The sequence below is a fragment of the Pelodiscus sinensis genome, chromosome 10 (genome assembly GCF_049634645.1).
Source record: "Pelodiscus sinensis isolate JC-2024 chromosome 10, ASM4963464v1, whole genome shotgun sequence".
In the NCBI taxonomy this organism is placed as follows: Eukaryota; Metazoa; Chordata; order Testudines; family Trionychidae; genus Pelodiscus; species Pelodiscus sinensis.
In genome coordinates this window covers 26419611-26440011 of record NC_134720.1, presented here as the reverse complement: position 1 = coordinate 26440011, position 20401 = coordinate 26419611, and the positions used below count along the sequence as shown (strand labels likewise).

The window sequence follows — 20401 nt, the reverse complement described above, 5'->3', positions numbered from 1 at the left end:
ATGTGCTCAAGGGACTTTATGCCAGTCAGAAAACTGGGCATGAGAGTTCTGGTTAGGGATATTAAATAACGGTTAATTGAATAGTTGAGTAACCTCCTGAAATTTTAATCCGTTAGTCGACTAGTCTACAGATGCCAGGGCAGGGCCAACAGGCACTGTATCAGAGGCAGCAGTACAGGGTGCCAGGTGGGAGCCGGTCTGTAAGGGGAGCCAGTTTAAAAATCAGCTGCCTGCCATCCTGTGCTGCTGCTTCTGAGAAAGATCCTCCCTAGACAGGGGCTGCTGCCTCTGAGCTCCCAGACCCAGCAGGAGCCCAGAACTGAGATGAGCTGCCTGCCAGCCTAGCTGGCTCTTAATACACTTCAAGTGCGGAGCTGAAACAGGGATAAGTCCTGGACTCAGCATGAGCCAGGCTGCCTGCCCCACCAGCCCCTAATACACTTTAAATGTAGAGTCGTAGCAGGGGTAGGTCTTGGACCCTTCGCAAGCCAGGACTAAGCCAGGCTGCTGGCCAGCCTGATTAAAATAAACAAACAAATAAATAAATAAGTACTGCTGTGGGGAGGGGGGAGAGAAGAGGGAAATGCATGTTGTGTATAGCATTAACCTATACACTTTTGCTTAATTGACTATACTATTACATCCCTAATTCCGTTATGCTCCCACCATGAGGTGGGGCATACAGAGTTGTCTCCACTGGCTTCACACAAGTGCGAATTTTTCATCCACTGAGGAAACTGTTGGCCACTTAAGGTCAGAATCCAATCATTCTGCACCACCCAAAGAACTCAAACAGAGCTAAGATCATGGCAGCTAAGAAAAAAAAAATCAGTGGATATTCAAGCCAATATGTTTGGAACTTCTGACAGATTAGTGACTTTGTATTCAGAGTTGGAAAACTGACAGTGGCACAAAAAATAAAAAAAAATAAAAAAATAAAAATCCATCATCACATGCAGTAATTTCAGCAATGGTGTTAAAATCTAAAATCTACATAAACTTACACAGCAAGGTATAAAAATGAAGATAACATGCCTGCTACATTAAAAAAAAAAAAAAAAGATTCTTTTACTAGGAAGTAGCCAAATACATCAAGCCCGTGAAGACATGCTTACAAAATGTTTTGCACAGCTGTGTCTTCAGGGTTGAAGACAGGAACTGAAGTAGTATCAACAATAAAGATTTATTTTCTTGGTATAATCTTTCTTGTTTCCAGGATGTCCGTTTTGGACATCTATAGTAAGACTTTGCACACCGACATTTGAAATACCTATACTACTTAGCTTAATCACTACATGTACATTTCTGATCTTCTAGTTTTGGATTTCATAATCATCCAGCGTTTATAATCTCACTCATAGGAGTTAAAAATAGTGAAGTAACAGAGCTATAAAAAATTTCCAAATGGACTAGCCGTCTGCATACAATACGTGAAAGGGTAACTCTCAGGTGCCCACATCATTTCTGATATGTTTCAATTAAAGAAGTATTTTGAACCTAAATACTGCCACTATCTCACAAATGTAAAAAAAAGGGGGAGGAGGGGCGCAGAATTGTAGTAAAGTGTCATAAATAATACAAAGTTGCAGTATAAGTACTGAAGTCTGAAATAAGACTATTCATCTAACTGCAGCACCATGACATATGATACAAGTGCCATTTCATATTTCAATACAGGCAGTCTCTGGGTTACGCGGATCCGACTTATGTCGGATCCGTACTTACAAACGGGGCTTTTCTTGCCCCGGAGGACGCGGGCGGTGGGGACTGCCCAGACATGCCGCGGTCCTGCTGCCCGCGTCCTCCGGGGTGAGAAAAGCTGCTCTGCATCTCCCTGGTCTGCTGGGCGGGAAACTCTGCCTCAGGCTTCCTATAGTCAGCCGCTGGTCAGTTTCAGCAGCGGCTGAATCTGGACGCCAGTTCCGACTTAAGTACAAATTCATCTTAAGAACAAACCTACAGTCCCTATCTTGTATGTAACCCGGGGACTGCCTGTACATGATATTGCAGTAGCAAGCTTTCTGTTCCTTTCTAAACCATATAGCAGTACCTGCACTGTTTTCAAACAGAGAAATAGAGCAATGAGAGCATTGGTGTTGCTCAGCGCCATGTTCTGTCGTGTACAAATGCGTTGCCAAGCAAGGTTAACAAAATCCAATAAAGCTCTGAGCAAGTTTTAAGATGGTTTCAGTAAGTCAAGTACAAACAAGACAAAGATGAACTGCTCATCAACACTCAACAAGTGAGCACCACTGACCTTGTGAAGCAGAGATCCTGGGATAAGGCCAATGCACCACAAGCCTTAAATTACATAAATTAGTATCTATCAATTTTATCAGGACTTAAATCTAATGTTTACAAAATAAAGTAATTAAGTGAGAAAGAAAATCTATTAGCTGCTGTTGATCAACTAGGAATACAAGCCATATCCATAAAACAAAAATTGAGTTTATTGTAGTTTTTCACCATGAGTTTAAATATGACTTGTATTTGAGTTCTCTCTTGTATCAACATCTCTCAATTTATAGGAGTTAAATCAGTTTTCCCAATAGGGTGCCCTACCTTAAATTGAACAAGTAAAACAGTTACTTGGCTTGATTCGTTTTTAACTGCCCATAAATAAGCTCCTTACGCTGAAAGAAAATGTAAATGTGCGCGCGCACACACACACACACACACACACACACACACACACACACACACACACAGTTTTTAGTTATTTGCACTAGATTTAGGATTTTTTTTTTTTTTTTTTTTACAGGAAGTTGAGCTACTAGAAATTGCTTTGCATTTAAATCTTTCAAATTAGGTAGTTTCAGGTATGATCAGGAGAAGGAAGAGGCAAATAATCTTATATGGTGTTTTCAATTCAGTGAAGTCTAAGATTATTAACATCCGAGCAATAGAAATCCAAAAGAAGTTCTATGACGCACTCGTTTATCCAGCAAGTACAGGTTGGGCCTCTCTGGTCCAGCACCCTTAGGACATGAGCAGTCCCAAAACAGGGAGTTTGCTGACCAGGGGAGGTGAATGCTCTCCTACTGGCTGCCCTGTTGCTGACTCCTCTCCTTGGGGCTCCCCACCCTGAAGCCCACACTCACTGCCACTCAAGGGTTCCCAGGCAGGGCTACCCAGCTGCTGTCAGACCCTTTCAGCTGGTGCCTGGCCCCACTGTGTTGGGGATTCCCCAGGCCGGGGATGCCAGCTGGCCCACCCAGGACACCCCATTCTCCTGGCTGGCTCCTGCTCCCAGCAACATCCATGACTCTGCTGGACCACAGATTTTGCCGGAACAGAGAGTCATGGATTTCTGAAGGTCAACCTGTATCTTGATTTCAAAAGCACTATGAAAAAAAAAGTTTAGCATACGTAAATGACAAGAAACTGCATAGTGAAAGCTGAGTCAAATACTGATTATAAACATGCACTGAATTCACGTAACTTGTTCAAACAGAATGCCTGGTAGAAGACAGTTGAAGGGTTCCTATGATCAACCAGAATTCAATGAAAAAGATAGAGTAGGGACACAGGCAACTCAGACAAATATGAAGACTTTCAACTTTTCATGCTCTTGCATCTTGTAGTCTTGTTCCAGCCTTAAACAGAGCATAAGTTTATCTGTGTGGGCACAGCTTACTAAGTGTCCAAGATGTGATTCAATAGTTTGGAAATATTTTCTTGTCCCAGTAGTCCAGGAATATGTACCATCATGAAGGAGATACAGATTCAGAACTTACTTGTTTTTCAAAATGTAATAGATCCCATTTTATGGTGATAATATACAAAATCTACCACATTCATGTGCTGTGTTCACCTTTGAATATTATGTTGCTATCCAAAGAGGTGCATGTTTATTAGGAACGTAAATGGATAACAAGTATCACCCTTTAATGGGAGATGCTTACCACATATGGTTAACTGGTGGAGGCTGAAGCAGCTCCCACCCACTGCAGGGCAGGAGACTGGGAGCAGCCTTGCACAGTCCCAATGCGCTGGGGTAAGGGTAAACCAACCCCGCTGGAGCACAACCAATTAAACAAGGGTGGGTAGGACAACAGGTTAAACTTAATATTTAAGAACTTAAACAGGATTTTACATTCCTAAGGTCATATAGGTTCTTTACAAGAGCTAAAGATACACTTAAAGCAGCATTCAAAAATCCCTCCTCCATGTGCTACTTCACTTTAAACTCAAGGATTTTACTTGGACCTCTGAACTATAGGCAAAAGCGTGCTGCAATCTCTAGGCTGAAAAGAGTAAACTGGAGACTAAAGGGTTCTCTAAAGTTTGTGATCAGCAAATATAACAAAAAAAAAATCAGTCTTTACTAAAATACACAAGACAGAATTCTCCACATCTTTGTATGCCACATCATTCTAGTCCAGTCTTCAGAGTGACAGAAAGGGATCAGATTCCAAGTCTCAGTTAGTAATGGATGTATCAGAATATAACCCTAACATTAGTATTAAACACTTAAGAACTATGTTAACAACGCTAAAAGTCACATAAGCACTCAATTCAGGCTGCCTGTACAACCTTAATTTAGCCATCTCATGAACATGTCATGTACAACATAGCCTTTAAATCAACTATATTCTCCCTTGCCCTCAGAAGACTGACACAGAATGGCTGGTAATCACTGAATGGCTAATTAATATTTCTTTTAATTCTCAGTGACTTCAAACTAGGGTTGTAAAAATCCCATTTACTTGGTTAACCAGTTAAACTAGCCAATTAAAGGGAGAGGGGCAAGGGGGGGGGGCACCTTCCAGCCCAGCTGGGCTGGAGCACCTCATTCCCTCCCCCAGCCCACTGCTGCACACCAGGACTGGAGCAGCCATCTGTCCACCACAGGCGGAGAGCTGCTCCAGCCCCCCACCAGTTAACCTTTAGGGGTGAGGCTAATTGGTAAAATATTCACACATCCCTACTCCACACCTCACTTTACACTACATCATTTAAAACCTAGACTATATAATTAATATTGTTATAAACCACAGGTGGGCAATAATTTAAGGGGGGGGCACTAATTTCAGAAGTGGTCACAGGTTGCCCCAGAAGGGGCAGGACCGCAGGGTAATGGGCGGGGCCAGGAGACTTTAAATGCTCCCCTGCCACAGACCCCAATTGGCCTGGGGGTGGGGAGGAAGTGCGTTAAGTCTTTGCCCTCCAGCACCTAGAGAGAAGTGCCAAGCTGTTCAAACAGCTGGTGGTTTCCTCTGTGTGCTGCATGCCCTTAGCAGTGAGGAGACTTCCTGTACTCACTCCACCCCCAGGCCAACTGGGGAAGAAGAGAGAGAAGAGGAAAAAGTACAGCAGCATTAGGAGGGGGGTTGAAGGGAGGCTTTCCCCTTAGCTCTGGAAGTGCCTCGCTTCCCCTTCCCACACCTCCCAGCCACTAGGAAGGGCCCAGGAAGTGGGGAAGCAGACTTAGTCTCTGGCTCCCCTTCCCTGCCAAGGGCAAGCAGTTTCCTCCAATGCCACACGCCCCTGGCCTGGGGTGTGTGGGACATACAAAGTTTCCTCTCCCCACCCATCGAGACCTAGAAACAAGGGAGTGCATGAAGTCTTCTCTCCCCACCAGGGATGTGCGGAACCAGAGGGAACCGCGTTTCCCTGGCGGGGGGTGGGGTGGGAAAGACTTTGCATGCTCCCCGTTTCCAGGCCAGTTAGGGCCTGGGGAGTGCAAGACATCTCTTCCTCCTCAACCCCTCTGCTAGAGGCACATGGTTCCCTTCTGGCAGGGTGGGTAGTGAAAGACTCTGCACGCTCCCCTGCCCCCAGGACCAGATTTGCTTGGGGGCGAGGAGAGCATACGACATCTCCCCTACCCGTGCAAGAGGTGTGTGGTTCCCTCTGGTGCCACACGTCCTTAGTGGGAAAAGACGACTTCACACACTCCCTCATTCCCAGGTCTTGATTGGTTTGGGTGGATGGGGGGGGGGGGGGGGAGAAAGAGAGCAGTAGAACAGTCACAGGCCAGATCAACCCATTTTACAAGCTGCATTAAGCCCACAGAGGCCCCTTTGTCCACCCCTGTTATAAGCTCTTCTCTCATGTTTGCCACTGTAGTATGGCAGTTCTTCACCAACGTTAATGAATTTATCTTTGCAAAGTGTGTCAGGTAAAGATGTGGGTTTTTTGAACAGATGGGAAGAGTGAGGCATGAATATTAAGGACAAAGTTGTGACTACTAATTCTAAGTGCTCAGCTGAAGATGGCTAGGGCCCGATTTTTCTGAGTATTTTGAATTAAACAGGTTTAGTGCAAAGCTCCAATTAACTTCAGCTACATTTCTGGGGCTACATCTAGACTGCAGGCTTCTTTCGGAAGAAACTTTTCCAGAACAGATTTTCGGAAAAACTTCTTTAGAAAGAGAGCGTCCACACAGCAAAAGCACATTGAAAAAGCAGATCAGTTTTTCGAAAGATAAAATCAGCGTGGATACTATCTTGCATTTAAGTTGTGATTACTATGGACAGAGTGGCCACCAGGGCACTCATGCTTTTTCCTGGAGGCCTCTTACACACACACACACACACACACACACACACACACACACACACACACACACCCCTTTTCCCAAAAGAGCCCTTTCGGAAAAAGGTTTCTTCCTCGTAGAAAGAGGTTTTCCGCTGTTGGAAAAACGTCTGCGTTCTTCCGACTTTGTTGAAAGAATGCAATTGCAGTGTGGACTTAAGTGTAGTTTTTCCAGAAAAACTACCTTTTCTCTGGAAAAAACCCTGAAGAGTAGACATACTCTGAGTGCTTAGCTCTACGGCAAATTGGACTCCAAGATCTTCAATTGAGCAACCAGAATATGAAGAAGTGGGTTTTGCTCACAAAAGCTCATGATATAATGTTTTTCTTAGTCTCTAGTGTGCCACAGGACTACTTATTTTTAAAGTTACCAACTAACACAGATACTCCTCCGAGATTTCTTGAAATAAGCTATTTAATAGAAGCACTTCCTTGACAGTGGTAGCAATATAGCCTCCTTAAGGAGTTCACAGACTTAATTATATTTGTTTGTATAGGTTCCTGGTACCTAAAGAATATACACACAGTGGTTCAGCAATAAAAGTCAATATTAGGTGCAGAACAGCATTGAAACATAATCCCTTTTATCATCAGTTGCATCAGACCATTGAAAACGTTTTACTGATGCTATAACTTCACCTGCCATGTAAAGGGGAAATTTTACTTAGCCTTTCCCTAAATTCATATGGCACATAATTCTCTGAATTTCTTTAGAAGTGCTTATTTTTAAAAGTTAATCCATGCTGGTAAATAGCTTTTCCTTCCTGAACCTACCATAATAAGTCCACATGAGAATAGATTAAGTATTTATTCAAAGCACCTTTTGTTAAGGTAATGAGGGACGTTACCAAATCACCAATGCAAAAACAACAAGAACCCCAACCATGACTTTTGTGCATAAAAGGTAAAGCTATCATCATCTGATTCTCACAAAGGAACCTCTTCCATTTACTTGGAGTATTTACTTTAAAACACACCCACCTACCAGTTCTGGTCATTATTAGCCATCGTGTATCATTTATTTCCCCTAGGAGTTTAGAATTTGGCCTGGAGTTTTTTCATCCATTAAGTATCATATTTGAAAATACGCCTCCTAAGTAGTTTAAACACACACAAGTGTTATGACAAAAACTAAACTGGGAAGGTAGATAATTTAAGCCACTATATGCCATATTTTTAACTGATGCTTAAAAGTTAAAGTCATTTAATTCCCCATTTTAGATACTATTTGCATAGTAAAAGCGGTCATAGCTTAAGTTGAGAGTCTTGAAACTAATTTCTGCCTCCTGTACACAAACGAACAGAAAAGTGCTAAAAACCCTCTTCCTCAGGAAGTGATTTTAAACAAAGTCACTAACTTCCAATCCTGAATGCATATATTTGCAGCATATCAAAACCTGCTATTATTAAATATGAAAGCTTATGGTTTATAACCACAACATGTGTATTTCACAGCTATTTTTAAGTTCAAAACCCCATTATTTTATAGGTTACCAAAGGTATTATTTTTAAACAAGTTGCAAGTACAGTGAAAAGCACTTTCCAGTCTTCTGCTATATTCAAGTAGGTTAGTTTTGGTCTGTTCAGGAGAAAATAACTTGACAGGAAGAGCTACCCCACAGGAAAAACTAACCCACAAACTGACATAACAAAACATGTACCTGATGAACAGGTCTCAATTATCACTGAACAAACGTATTAGATTGTCAAGCAATGCGCTAGAAATAAGAATGGAGATGCAGCAGGGAAAAAGAGGAAGCCATAAGACCTGGGGAATTCCCCCTTTTAAAAACCCGCCTTTCTCCTATTAGGAGGTCAGATCAGAGATGTTCATCTATATTGTAACAGGGGGACAGTGGTTTGACAATATCTGGACCAGAGAGCCCTGACAGCTAGGAGCAGGAGCTGGCTGTTAGTCCAGCAGCACGGAGTCCAGCCAGAACCAACAGTGGGGTTGACAGCTGCGAGGAGAACCTGGGAGCCATGGGTGGTGGCTGTAGCGGAGCCCAGCCAGGAGACTGGTTCCCCCCCAGGAGAGCCAAGAGGCTGGTTGCAGAGGGGCCAGCATTGACCTCTCCTGGTTCGACGACCTCCCTCGTTCGGGACCAATTGGATCCCCAGGGCACCAGACCAGGGAGGTTCAACTGCACTAAGATGGTGGCCAATGGACCAGTTTTCTTTTTTCAATCTCAGTGATCACCACTAAGTCCAATATACACGTGATTTAATTGCATGCCTTTATTTAGTAATCAGTAACTCCATTTGTCTGAACTAGTTTTTTCCTTCCCCAAATTGGAGTCCTTTTAGCTAGGCTCTAGATAGGGGAATAAGATTATACGCTCATATCTTGGGGGTTTTGGCCACTGTTCCTAATATTTTTACATTGTTTTTACTTGGGCTGTAGTCTCTGGACTATACTTCATACTGAAAGTGAGTTTGTCCAAAGTGTGCTAGACCAGCATAAACAACTGAAAAAGTGTTAAAGGTTTTTAGTCCTGATGTATTGCAAGCAGAAATACTCAGTGTCCTCCCCCAGCCCCTGATCACACCACTCTGGTAGGCATGCATCCTGATCTTATTTAAAAGAACTGTAGTTATTTGGAAGGGACTTGTTGAAGCTGCAATGATGTAAACCAAATGCTTATTGGATAATTGAGTAGGAACTTGACTAGTAACTCTCCCCACCTTGCTATCTCCATCAGAGAGAGGCAGAAAGGGAGGGGGAGGGGGAGCCCTTTAAAAGCCAGTTCCCCGAGCACTGTCTCTGCAGGGGAGGCGGAGATTGAAACAGTCCTACTTGTGCTGGTCCCGACTGCTGCTGCTCCTCTCCCCTTGAAATGTATAAAAGCCATGGGCGGCAGAGGAGAGAGGCAGTGAGATAGCGCCCCCCTTATAGACAAATCAAGTAGTTGATGGGAATTCCATCAACTACTCAATTAGCTACTTAAATCAAAATTTAACATCCCTACAATGATGGAGGGAATAAGTTTGGGAGACCAAAGCAGAGGAAGGTACAAGATGAGAGTCTTGGGTACGTCTATACAGCAATAAAAAGCTGTAGTACTGCATCTCAGAGCCTGGGTCAGCTGAAAGAAATCTGTGTTGCTCAAAAGATCTCTCAACTGGTCTCTCTTTTTAAAGGAACGATAGTAATGTAAAAATGCACCAATAAAAATAGCTTACAGTTATTCAGGTGACTAGCCATGGACTGAGAAAATGACCCTGAGTATATAAAGCCTTCAAGTGTCACACCGGGCATCCCTGGACTAGCTCCTATACCAATTACATTATGCAAACACCTGGCCAGAGTCAGCTGAGATTACAATAAAATTTGGAGTGGCAGAAGTAAGTTTACCAGCCTAATAACTACGCTGTCTCCCTTCCTCTTTTTAATTCAATGCAGGTTGATACTCTGTATTCTGGAATTTTATTATCCAGCTACATCTGTGGTCTGGCATCTGCAGTGACTCAGTTAGTGCACCATGCCTGTGGAACAGTCATGGTTAAACACCAGTGCCAAGCTCCTAGCTCTATGCCAGGGATGGGCAAAAGGGCCTTCATGGGCCAGATGTGGCCCACTAAGTGAGTTACCTGGCCTACGGAGGCCCTGCTGATCCCAGGCCAAAAAGGGTTGGGAGGTGAGGTGGGAGCATGCAAGTCTCCTCCCACCCTACGAGAGGCACGGTGCTTCTAAGAGAATTCGCACTCGTCCCGCTCCCAGGCCAACCAGGGCTTAGGAGCAGCCAAAGCACATGAAGTCTACTCCCACCCTGCCAGGGGCTCAGCACTTAAGTCAACCACCAGCTGCTTCTCAGCTGGCTATTAACTCTAAGCACAGTGCTCCCTTGCAGGGTGGAGGCAGGGAGTGAGACACTCCACATGCTCCCCCTATCCAAGCCCTGACAGACCTGGGGCAGCAGGAGGAGCATGTGAAGTCTCCTCCCAGTCAGGGGTATGGATACCTAGAGGGAACCACCAGCTGTTCAGAACAGCTGGCGGTTCTCTCTTGGGGGACAAAGACTTTGCAAGCTCTCCCACCCCCAGACCAATCTGGGTCTGTGGGTGTGGAAGTGTGGAAGTTTCCTGGCTCAGTCCCTTCTGCCTGAGGCCCCACCTCTTCTAGGGTGGCTTGGGGCCACTTCAAAAATTTCTGAAGTGGCCCCTAGTCAAAAATTATTGCCCATCCCTGCTCTATGCCCATGTGCCAGCAGCCTCACGATTAGCAACTCCGACCCTCACTCTATGAGCTTTCAGAGTGCTGTAAATCAGCTGATTTGTGGGGTTCCAACTCGGAGGCAGAAGTTAAGATGGGAGTGCACTCGGCTACTCCTTGCACAGGGTCCCAGCTGCTGGGCTCCACAGCTCTTTCCCTCCCCATTCTGCCCTCCCAGCTTTGGGCAGTGAGATGCAGACACAGGGGTAAGGGCTGGGACAGCAGAGGGGCCAGTGGTTGGGACCCTGGGCAGGGGACCAGATACAGCACCCCCTGCAAACCCTTTCTTCCCCTGCCCGACTACAGAGGTTAAGCCTGTATTTCATTCTTTAATTTTTGGGGGGAAGGGGTGTCACTGACTACAGTGTGAAACCTACTCCCCCCCCAAAAAAAAGTTTCATTTTCAGACAGAAGAATGGCTAGCAAAGATGGCAAATGGTATGGGTTAAAGAAGAAAGCTGAACTGTGGGACAGAAGGAGCAAATGCAGATATAATAAAGTTCTCAAAATAAGGTGCTGGTGAAGAAACAAGTTTTCATCCTGAGAAGGGATCACAAAGTGGCCATCTGGCTCAAGTGCACAGCATAAGGAAGTTCAGCGAAAGCAGTTTCACTGCCTTACAATTCGACCCCCCAAGATGCTGGCATCAGCCATTCCATTTCCCTTATCTATTTTGGGGATGAGTCATTTATTTCAATTCCTAACATTTGCCAATTGGGGGAGAAGGGTAGAGAAGAAAAGAAGCTTCTAAAAGTTGGGAAGAGATCTTTTGAGACCCAGACAGGCTAAAATCACCATAACAAATAATGTCAGTCTTTGTCTATTACTCCCTGGATACTCACTTTTCCAGATGGAAGAAGAAATTCAAGGATATAATTACAGAATGTTGGAAAATCCATCTGTCTCGCATCAAATTAAAAATCACTTGTGGTAAGTAATGCAACAGAGCTATGTTTACTAGCATCTAAGAAGTTCTCCTTCAAAGAGGGGAAACCGTCTTCTAGTCCTGCTTACGTGCATTACATGCCAAGTGAGCTTTTTACTTACATCTTCACCCTCCAACACTCCAACAAGTTCTGAACACAATACTGATAAGTAGGACAAATATGCTGGCTTGCAGGTAAGCTTTAATTATAACGAAGCCTGTAGCCTTTAAAAAAAAAAGGTTAAAGAATCAATGCAAGAAGTCAACAAGACTAGTAAATTATCCCAGTACCTTAATAGCTTTGCTAACTCCTACCATCACTAGTTTGGTCTGAACATATACTGTTTCACTTCTGAAGTGCATTGTTTTTTATTCCTAGGGCTACAATGTATAGATATAGCCCCCTCAGTCTATCAACGGAGTGTAGAAAGAACATTTTTTAAAACCAGGAAAATTTGTATGAGTCGAATTCCATAACCGTCTGAAAACACTGAACAAGAAGCCTCATCACTTCATAAAGTGAGGGAATTTCAATCAACTGCCATTTGTAATAATCCTTAACTGGAGTTCTCACTTCTACTTTTCAGAATCCTGTCAAACATACCACAATTTGGCTTTTACACAGTGCAAAGGGCTTTTACAGCTAAAGGGGGAAAAACACAACAACAACAACAAAAAACAAACATAACAAAGGACAGGCATTTTGAAATGGTTTCCTTAAGCCAACAGTTAGTTGGCTAGCTACCTTAGTTTTCCAATTTTAAAAAGATAAGTTTAAACATTTTACTGTAAATTTCTAAAACTGGTAGTTCAACAACTTCTAATGTCAACTTACAAAAAAAAAGGGGGGGGGGGTAATTTATTTATAGACAGAAGATAGTAACTACCAAGGTTACATCAGTAACATGAGATAGAAGAAACCAAACATGTAAATGTAAAACTAAATTACTACAATTCTTAGAATGTGTGTGTTTAAGTAACATGGAATTTAGGATTTCTAACCCACTGACCTATATGCTAAAAAGGATACTAGGCCATTATGTCTGCTACAGTCAGAACTTTCAATCAACACAGGTTATGAAAGAGCTGGCATTAAAAAAAAAGGTTTTTTTAAGTATACTGTGCAAGTTATGGAAAGCAATTATAAGATACTGAAAGGGAATCATTTTTTCAATTTCAGAGTGAGGGAAATTTGCCAGGCAATCCAAGTAGCCAATAAATCCAAATCTGGACTTATTCTTTTTAATTCGCTGAAAAAAGTTGAACTGTTAGTTTTCTCCTAAGTTCACATTACGGCAACAAGAAAAATACTCTTAGAAGTAATTTGATATTCCTCTTTTTGCTCTAGTAACTGGTTCTCAGTTAACACTAGAAGAAGGAACAACAATGAAATCAGGGCTGCGCTGGAGCCAACACAACTTCCATTTTGTTTATTGTTGCATACTTCTGCACAAGCAATACAACTCAAAAAGTAGTTGATAAATTCTGGATAAACTGTATTTGTATAAAGAGCAATGAATATTTATTCAAATTATGTCTTGCACATGAATAAAAATGTAAATCTTGCATATTTTTGCCAGCATTATAGCAAATTAATTTCCCTGCAGAGATGTTCACAGGGTTAACATTAGACACTATTCAGAGAACACCACATTTCAACTTATTACACTAGCTATGTTAATGTAACAAGAGCAGCACTGTGCCTCATCCACAGTCAGTTGTCCACATCTCTTGCCTCAATCACAGCAGCCTGGTGCAGATAAAACTCAGACTGTGGACTCCAGTTTTTCCTATTCTACTCCTCTCTCCTTGCTTCTTCCTGAGACTGGGCTTATGTGTTTCTGCTGGACTGCATTAGGGATGTGACTGATTAACTGGTAAGCTGGGGCAGCCCTCCCACCCATCACAAGCAGGGAGCTGCTTCAGCTCTGCAAGGCCTGCGGTGGACCCAACTGAAGCAGGTGAAGGTGGGGGGAGGGGGGGGGGGGAAGACAGTCTCTCCAACCCCATTTAACAGGTTAACCAATTACCATGAGTTTGGGTACTAAATTAGAGATGTTAAAGTAGTACGATGCAGGCAAGCATGCAATAGACATTGGCATTATTCTATTATCCAATCACTCAGAAAACAATTTGGACAAGATCAAGGCTAGTGCTCAGTATGTAATACTGCTTAATGTTACTACAATAAGTCTATCAAGTAGTTTGCTGGAAAACATGTAATGTCTTTCCTCAGTTTGGACAGAGGACCAAAACCAGTGGAATATTCCTCTACCTTTGCTAGTGATAAGCCACGGCAAAAAAATTGTATGACATTTTTAAGAGAGACCACGGTGAAGGATCACAGAGCTTTTCATGCCAAGTTATGGATGGTAGTTCAAGAGGTGCTTCCACATGCATAACATCAAGATGTCCAGTGAGGTAGCTAGTGCCAATACTGAAACAGCTAAAAAAATTCTGACTATCTCAAGAAAATAATTGAAGATGGCTATTCCTCTAAACAAGTTTTCAATGGCGATGAAATGGGCCTTCACTGGAAGAGGATGCCAGAGCAGAGTTACATTTCACAAGAGAAGACAGCACCAGGATTTAAGCAGCTAGAGACCACCTTATCTTGCTTCTAGATGACAATATTGTCAGAGACCAAGTGAGTCTGCTGACAGCATATTAATCTGAAATACCATGCACACAAGGGATTTTCAAAGAAATACGTTCTAGTAATTTGGAGATCCAATACGAAAACTTGAGCTATTTTTCAGGATGGCTGACTCTCTATGTTGTTCCTGCGTAGAAGCAATACTGTGCCAAGGAAAAATAATCTTGATTTCAAGACTTTATTGCTTATTGATAATGCACCAGTTAATCCAGTCTACCTGGACTACTGTGCAAACATGTCAAAGTTGTCTCTCTGCCACCTAACATCACACACTCATCCAAACGATAGACTAAGAAGCCATCACTTCATTTAAGGTGTATTACTCACATCTTACTTTCAACCAGTTCATCAGAGGCACCAATGGGGAAGGCAAACCTACAACTCAGGAATTTTGGTGGGACAACAACATCCTGAAGTGCATCAATAACACAGGTAAGTCCTGAGCTCAAGTTACTTAGACATGCACAAAAGGTGCGTCAAGAAAGTTGTGGTCTGAATCCATCAGCTTAGAAGGATTTAAGATGTTGTTCCTGCTATGAAGATAGATATCCTCAGCTTGGCCAAGAAAAAAGGTTTTGATGAAATGGAAGAAGCCAATGTTACAACTTCTACAATCATATGGAGAAGAGCTAACCAATGAAAATCAGATGCAATTAGAAGTGACGCGAGCATTGGAAGAGGGCTAAGAAGTTAAAAACAAAACAAAAACAAAACAAAACACACAAATAATTGAAGATGGCTTGCAAATCTTTTGCGATGATAGTCCTGACAAGGAACACTGCTCCAAAGGAATTAAGGGAGTCTATACTGTATATTCCGGCGTACAAGACTACCTCTGATGTTAAAAAACATCCCCCAAAAATCGGGGGTTGTCTTGTACGCCGGGTATACATCCCAGGCGCGCCTGGGATGCCCCGCCGGCTTCCCCCGAGGCTTTCAAAGCTGCTGCGGCTTTGCTCCCGGTGCCTCTGGTCTGCTGGGGACCATCTCCAGCAGACCAGGGACACCGGGAGCAAAGGAGGCGGAGGGGCGCTGGGGTATAAGATGAAACCCTATCTTTTAATTAAAAAGATACGGGGTCGTCTTATACGCCCAGTCGCCCTATACGCCGGAAAATACGGTACATTTCTTTAAAGAATGTCATTTAAAGACCAATGGGGAGAGGGGGAGAGGAGTTTGCAACAAGAAGTGCAGCTGGACAATCCATCCTTTGACACTACCATTTCAACCAAGCTTCACTATCATCACTGCTGAGTATAGTATTAGATTGCTAGTTTAAAACTGTATGTATAATGCCCGGTGTCTGGCAAAAAAGTTTCTTTGGTACCTAACCACCAATTTACATAATTCGTATGGGGAGCAATTGGAATTGTTTAACACTGTTTTTCTTAAAGTCACATTTTTCAGTAACATAACTACAACAGTAAGTTGGAGTTACTGTATTTATTTGAAAGAGATCCATAAAATTCTTATTTAATAGCTAATGCTTGCTGACCTATACAATAAGCACAGACCATTGTGCTATGCTGACAAATAGCAAAAACTAGGTATTTGGTTGCATGAATGCCAAGATTAGAAACTGTTATTTAAAACACCAATTAAAAAGTTTACATAAACTGAGATTATAAATGAAAGAGTGAAGAAAACCCAATGCATTTAGTAGGGACATCAAATAATTTTTCTCCATAACAATGGCATCTGTGGTCACAAGAGATTCTATAGTACGTTTCATAAAAAGTAAAAACTCATCATTGGACTAAATTTTAATTCTGGTAGTTGCACTCTGCCTGCCTATATTCTCCAGCCAATCATTTTTTTAGTTATACATCTTCACTTTCTCTCAAAACAAGCATATTTCTACAAAACTGATTCTGTTGAACAGTTGCCACATGAGAGAATAAGGAAAGCAATAGCTAAAGTAGCTATTTATGGAGTACTCCAGAATCCATTGGGATAAAAGAGGTTTGATAAACCTACAGTATTTGACCAGAAAAATCTAGAACAGAAAGCCAAGGGAAAAAAAAAAAAAAAAAAAACCAACCAACCATCCTTTAGGGACATCATTAAGTTATTCTTGGTCTGTTATAACTAGTGAAAGAAGTCTAAAATAGGATTAATAGCTTACTTTGTTCATTTGACAGTACTTTGTCCACTTTCCCCATTGTTCAAGAGACCCTCATAAAATAGGGGAGCAAAGAATTTTAAGAAGTTCTCAGGATACTTTAAACACTCTGCCCTGAAAAAAAAAATGAGGCTTAAAGTTAACCAATTTTTACAAATTGTTCAGGTCCACAATTTCAAAGTTATTTGTAAATTATTATTAGGATGTTAGATATCGATTAACTGAATAATCATGTAAGTACATAAATTCTTAGCAGTTACACGATTATTCAGTAGTCCCCGGGGCAGGGCCAGCAGCCAGTTTGCTCCCAGGGAGTCCCACCACCCTGCATTTCTACCTCTGATACAGAGGCAGCAGGGGGATGGGAGTGCATGTAATCAATAGAATTAACTGATAAGACCAAGCATATAGGTTAATCGTGTAGTCGACTACATGTTGACATCCCTAATTATGCCTGCATCTCGAGTCTGAAATATTAATGAAAGTAGCTTAATTTGTTGTTTAATTTTATTTTCTCTAAATAAAAATTTATTCATTGCTACTGGCCTCACATAATTTAAAATAAAATTGTGCTAGCACACATATAGCATTAGGTATTGCTGATTTTGTTCACTGAGTTTTAGTTCCATTTTAAATGCTTTTCAAAATCTGTTTTCATCATGGAGACAGGAGGAATGCTAGTCTACTTGGAAACACTCATGAAATAGGACATGCCCATATTTGTTTTTTGCGTACACCTACAGATATTTCTTCAGCTCTACGAATGTGAGAATGTTTTCAATCTCTCAAATTAGAGTAAATTCTGCAGCTGTATTGGAGTTAGAAAAGGCCTAGTAGACTTAGAACAGAATGAAAAGAGGGACAGTATTTAACAACAGCACAATTCAAGCAATGCCTATTGGTATATATTTGCATAATCCTTTATTTTTCTTCTGGAACAGAGCATAAAATATGCATCCTGAGTAATACATAAAGAATGCTTATCAAAGTTATGGTAATGCCCCATGCATGGTTTTGTTCTTATATTATGAATGAGGCCTCAAGTGCTCAGTTTTACTAATTATAATACTTGATCAGCAACAATTAGTATGCTATACAAATAAGCTGTTTAACTAAATGGAGATACTCCATGAAGAGATCCTTACAATCAGGTTTTCAACAGTCTAGCTGCTGTAGCTGACAGTTCACAATTGCAGCCATTCATTAGAGTTCCTGGAATATAGCCTGTGCAGTTCACATTGGTCAGCTATCTCTGGAAAATGATCTGTACTCTGCTCCTTTTCCAATATGCCTGGTAATATTTTGCCCCTGAAGTCTGCCAAACATGTAGGAGGCTTGAACAAACTTTCTCAATAATGTATTCTTTTAAGAGTGGCAACATATTTTTCCAGTGACAAAATACAGTACTAAGCTAGCATGTGTGTTTGAGTCCAAATGACAATTTCACTATTTGAATATTCATCTTTCCAAAAAGAATATAGAATTTTTAGAAGTCTGGTGAAATACACCAAATTTAATTGGCTTTTACTAAGATCCCTCAATCCCCATTTCACCAACATCTTTAATTTAAAAAAATGGTACGAATTAAAAACCTTTAGCTACTTTTTTAAAGTTTGACACTTAGCATTTCTCCTCAGTTCCCCAATATATGTGGTAATTCCAACACTTAGATCTATCCTACTGACAAAAATGTACTATTTCCTCTATCCTCAAATATTGAGTCCACTGACTCAATTTGGAGAAAGGAACCAAAACTGTTTGTTATGCAAGTTATGAGAGGTATCTGCAGTCTAAAGCATTTTCCCCATTTCTTTTTAACAGCATCTTTAAAAATCAGGTTTTTAAAAAAATCTTTGTTGCATCTAAACATCTCTCATTACACTTGCAATTTACTGACTAATCATTTACTCACTATTCACTGGGTCAACACTAGGACTAGATACAATAGTTTTATTCAAAATATTGTAAAAGAACTTGCTAGATTCAAAGGACAATAGGTACAGATTAACAAAAATCAGAACCAAAACTACAGCTTGCTTGCCACTTTACATTTTAGATCTGGTTACTGATAGACTGTATGCACAATATACCTTAAGACGAAGTTTCATACTGTTTGCACAGATACTACCTAACTCCATATATAGATAATGCAAATTCAAGTTTGTATGAAGCCTAGCCTTCTCATTTTAACTTTAAAAACACTTACCACATTTAAATGTGTAACAGCAACTTGTAAACACAAGTGAAACCCTAAATGTGCAGGGTTACATATAAATGCTGAAAGACCAACATTTGAGAGATTCTTTTAAAGAGAGTTACCTATATACTGAATTCATTCTTTTCTCTAAAAAGTCCTGTACTTCAGAGGTATCGGACATCATGCTCATATGACGTATTGGCATGAATCATAATGTTCATATTATATGGAAATTATTTATTCACTTTTAAACGTTTCTAGACCTTACAGTTGCAAGGGAAAATTCTTCAAGTATGTGCCAAGTGTAAACTAACTGTGCTAGATTCCTAAGTCTGCAGGCAGGCAGTCTCAGTCTAACACAATGATTCAAAGTTTAAACTCTAATACCTCTGTTAATTTCAGAGGTGTCAACGCTAAGGCTAATGACAACATTTCCAGGTCAAACTGTTCCAGTGTTGATCATTTTAAGCAGTAAAAGGGATGCAAGAGAAATTCACAGAAGGCTGGAATTTAAGTTGCTATAAAAAGGAAAAACTGAACCAAGAACCCGGAGGAAAACTGTAAAAATGTAAAGAAACAGAAAGGAAGAGGAATAAAAAGGATAAAAATAGTAGTGGCCCTGAAAGAGAACATGTTTTAATATAAAGTGATAATGAATGAGACAATTTACTTAAATAGCTAAGGACTGATTTACTACTACACAAAGACCACTCATATTTTCCCCTATACTTTTTCTGTAGTATGAGGGTAAGCATGCATTCCTAAATTCTTATTTTAGGCCACATACTATGATTTAAATGGAAAGTTGGCCCTCCCCACTGAATGACTTGACTGACACCGGTATATACCACTCCAAGCTTAATTCTCTCTGTTATGCAGTCTCCACTGTAGTCCATAAGGTAACTTGGGTAACGGAAGGTAGATTTTTGCCTTCCAGGATTTAAGCTTAACTCAAATTATTTTAAATGTAGTTACAAAAGAGACTTAGGAAAAAGTGGTCCAACTGTGTCTAGTTTGCTGACTGTTCCAGGTGACCTGTAAATAGGATTAAGATTCACAATGAATGCTCCAAAGGCAAGAATAAAGGCATTCAAGATATAGTTTACCTCTTTTAGGTTGCCTGAATTCAGTCTTCTCCTGTTAATATTGCCCCAACATATACAATGCTTGTGAATGTACATTCATGGAAGCCCAATGAAGCATGGAACTGGCCTACTTGGGACAAGAGTGAACTGTATTCAGTTAAAGACACACTGTCAACTTACAAAAATAGAAGTAATTCTACTACTGTGTGACTTCCACTCCCCTCTGCCCCAGCAACTTCTTTTTCTCTGCCCATTGTTTTCCCAGTTTTAAGAGTTTCTTCTGCATTAATGCACAAAAGCCCCATAGAAACAAGGAAAGCAGTAGCATAATCTACACACAAAGAATGCTGTGAATGAGCAAAACAAGTCATTTTCGGTTATGTTATGTGTACACAAAAGCAAATATAATCCAAGTTGGCTGTGTACCTTTAAGAGCTTTCTATAGTTAACTGTACAAGATTTTACAAATTATTTCTTTGGCCTCAGTCATGCACACTGTCCCATATGGGCCAACTCCTGCACTAAGTCCTACTGCAATCTCTACCTGTGCATAACAGCTTGCAGGAATGGGGGCGAGCTACAAGAAAGCTGAGAGCTTGAAGGATAGATCCAGTACTTTTACCCTCACAAAAAGCTAGCCTCATATTCCACAGATTTCCTTGG

The 20401-nt window shown here is 41.2% G+C and overlaps 1 protein-coding gene across 3 annotated transcripts in view; it reads right to left on the bottom strand.

Annotated features, from left to right (window-relative positions):
* The window catches only part of TSC22D2 (TSC22 domain family member 2), a 39514-nt gene that overhangs the window by 14461 nt on the left and 4652 nt on the right, over positions 1 to 20401 (bottom strand). The window contains exon 2 of one of the 3 annotated variants that reach the window (XR_012906240.1): positions 16460 to 16570. The exons of 1 other annotated variant lie outside the window; for it this stretch is intronic. Coding sequence is in view for 1 of the 2 variants with exons in the window: in XM_075937714.1 (XP_075793829.1) it covers positions 19835 to 19868 (34 nt within the window). In the remaining variant the exon portion in view is untranslated. Of the gene's footprint in view, positions 1 to 16459; positions 16571 to 16596; positions 19869 to 20401 lie in introns of those variants that run through there. One more of the 3 variants, XM_075937714.1, reaches the window with a different exon arrangement.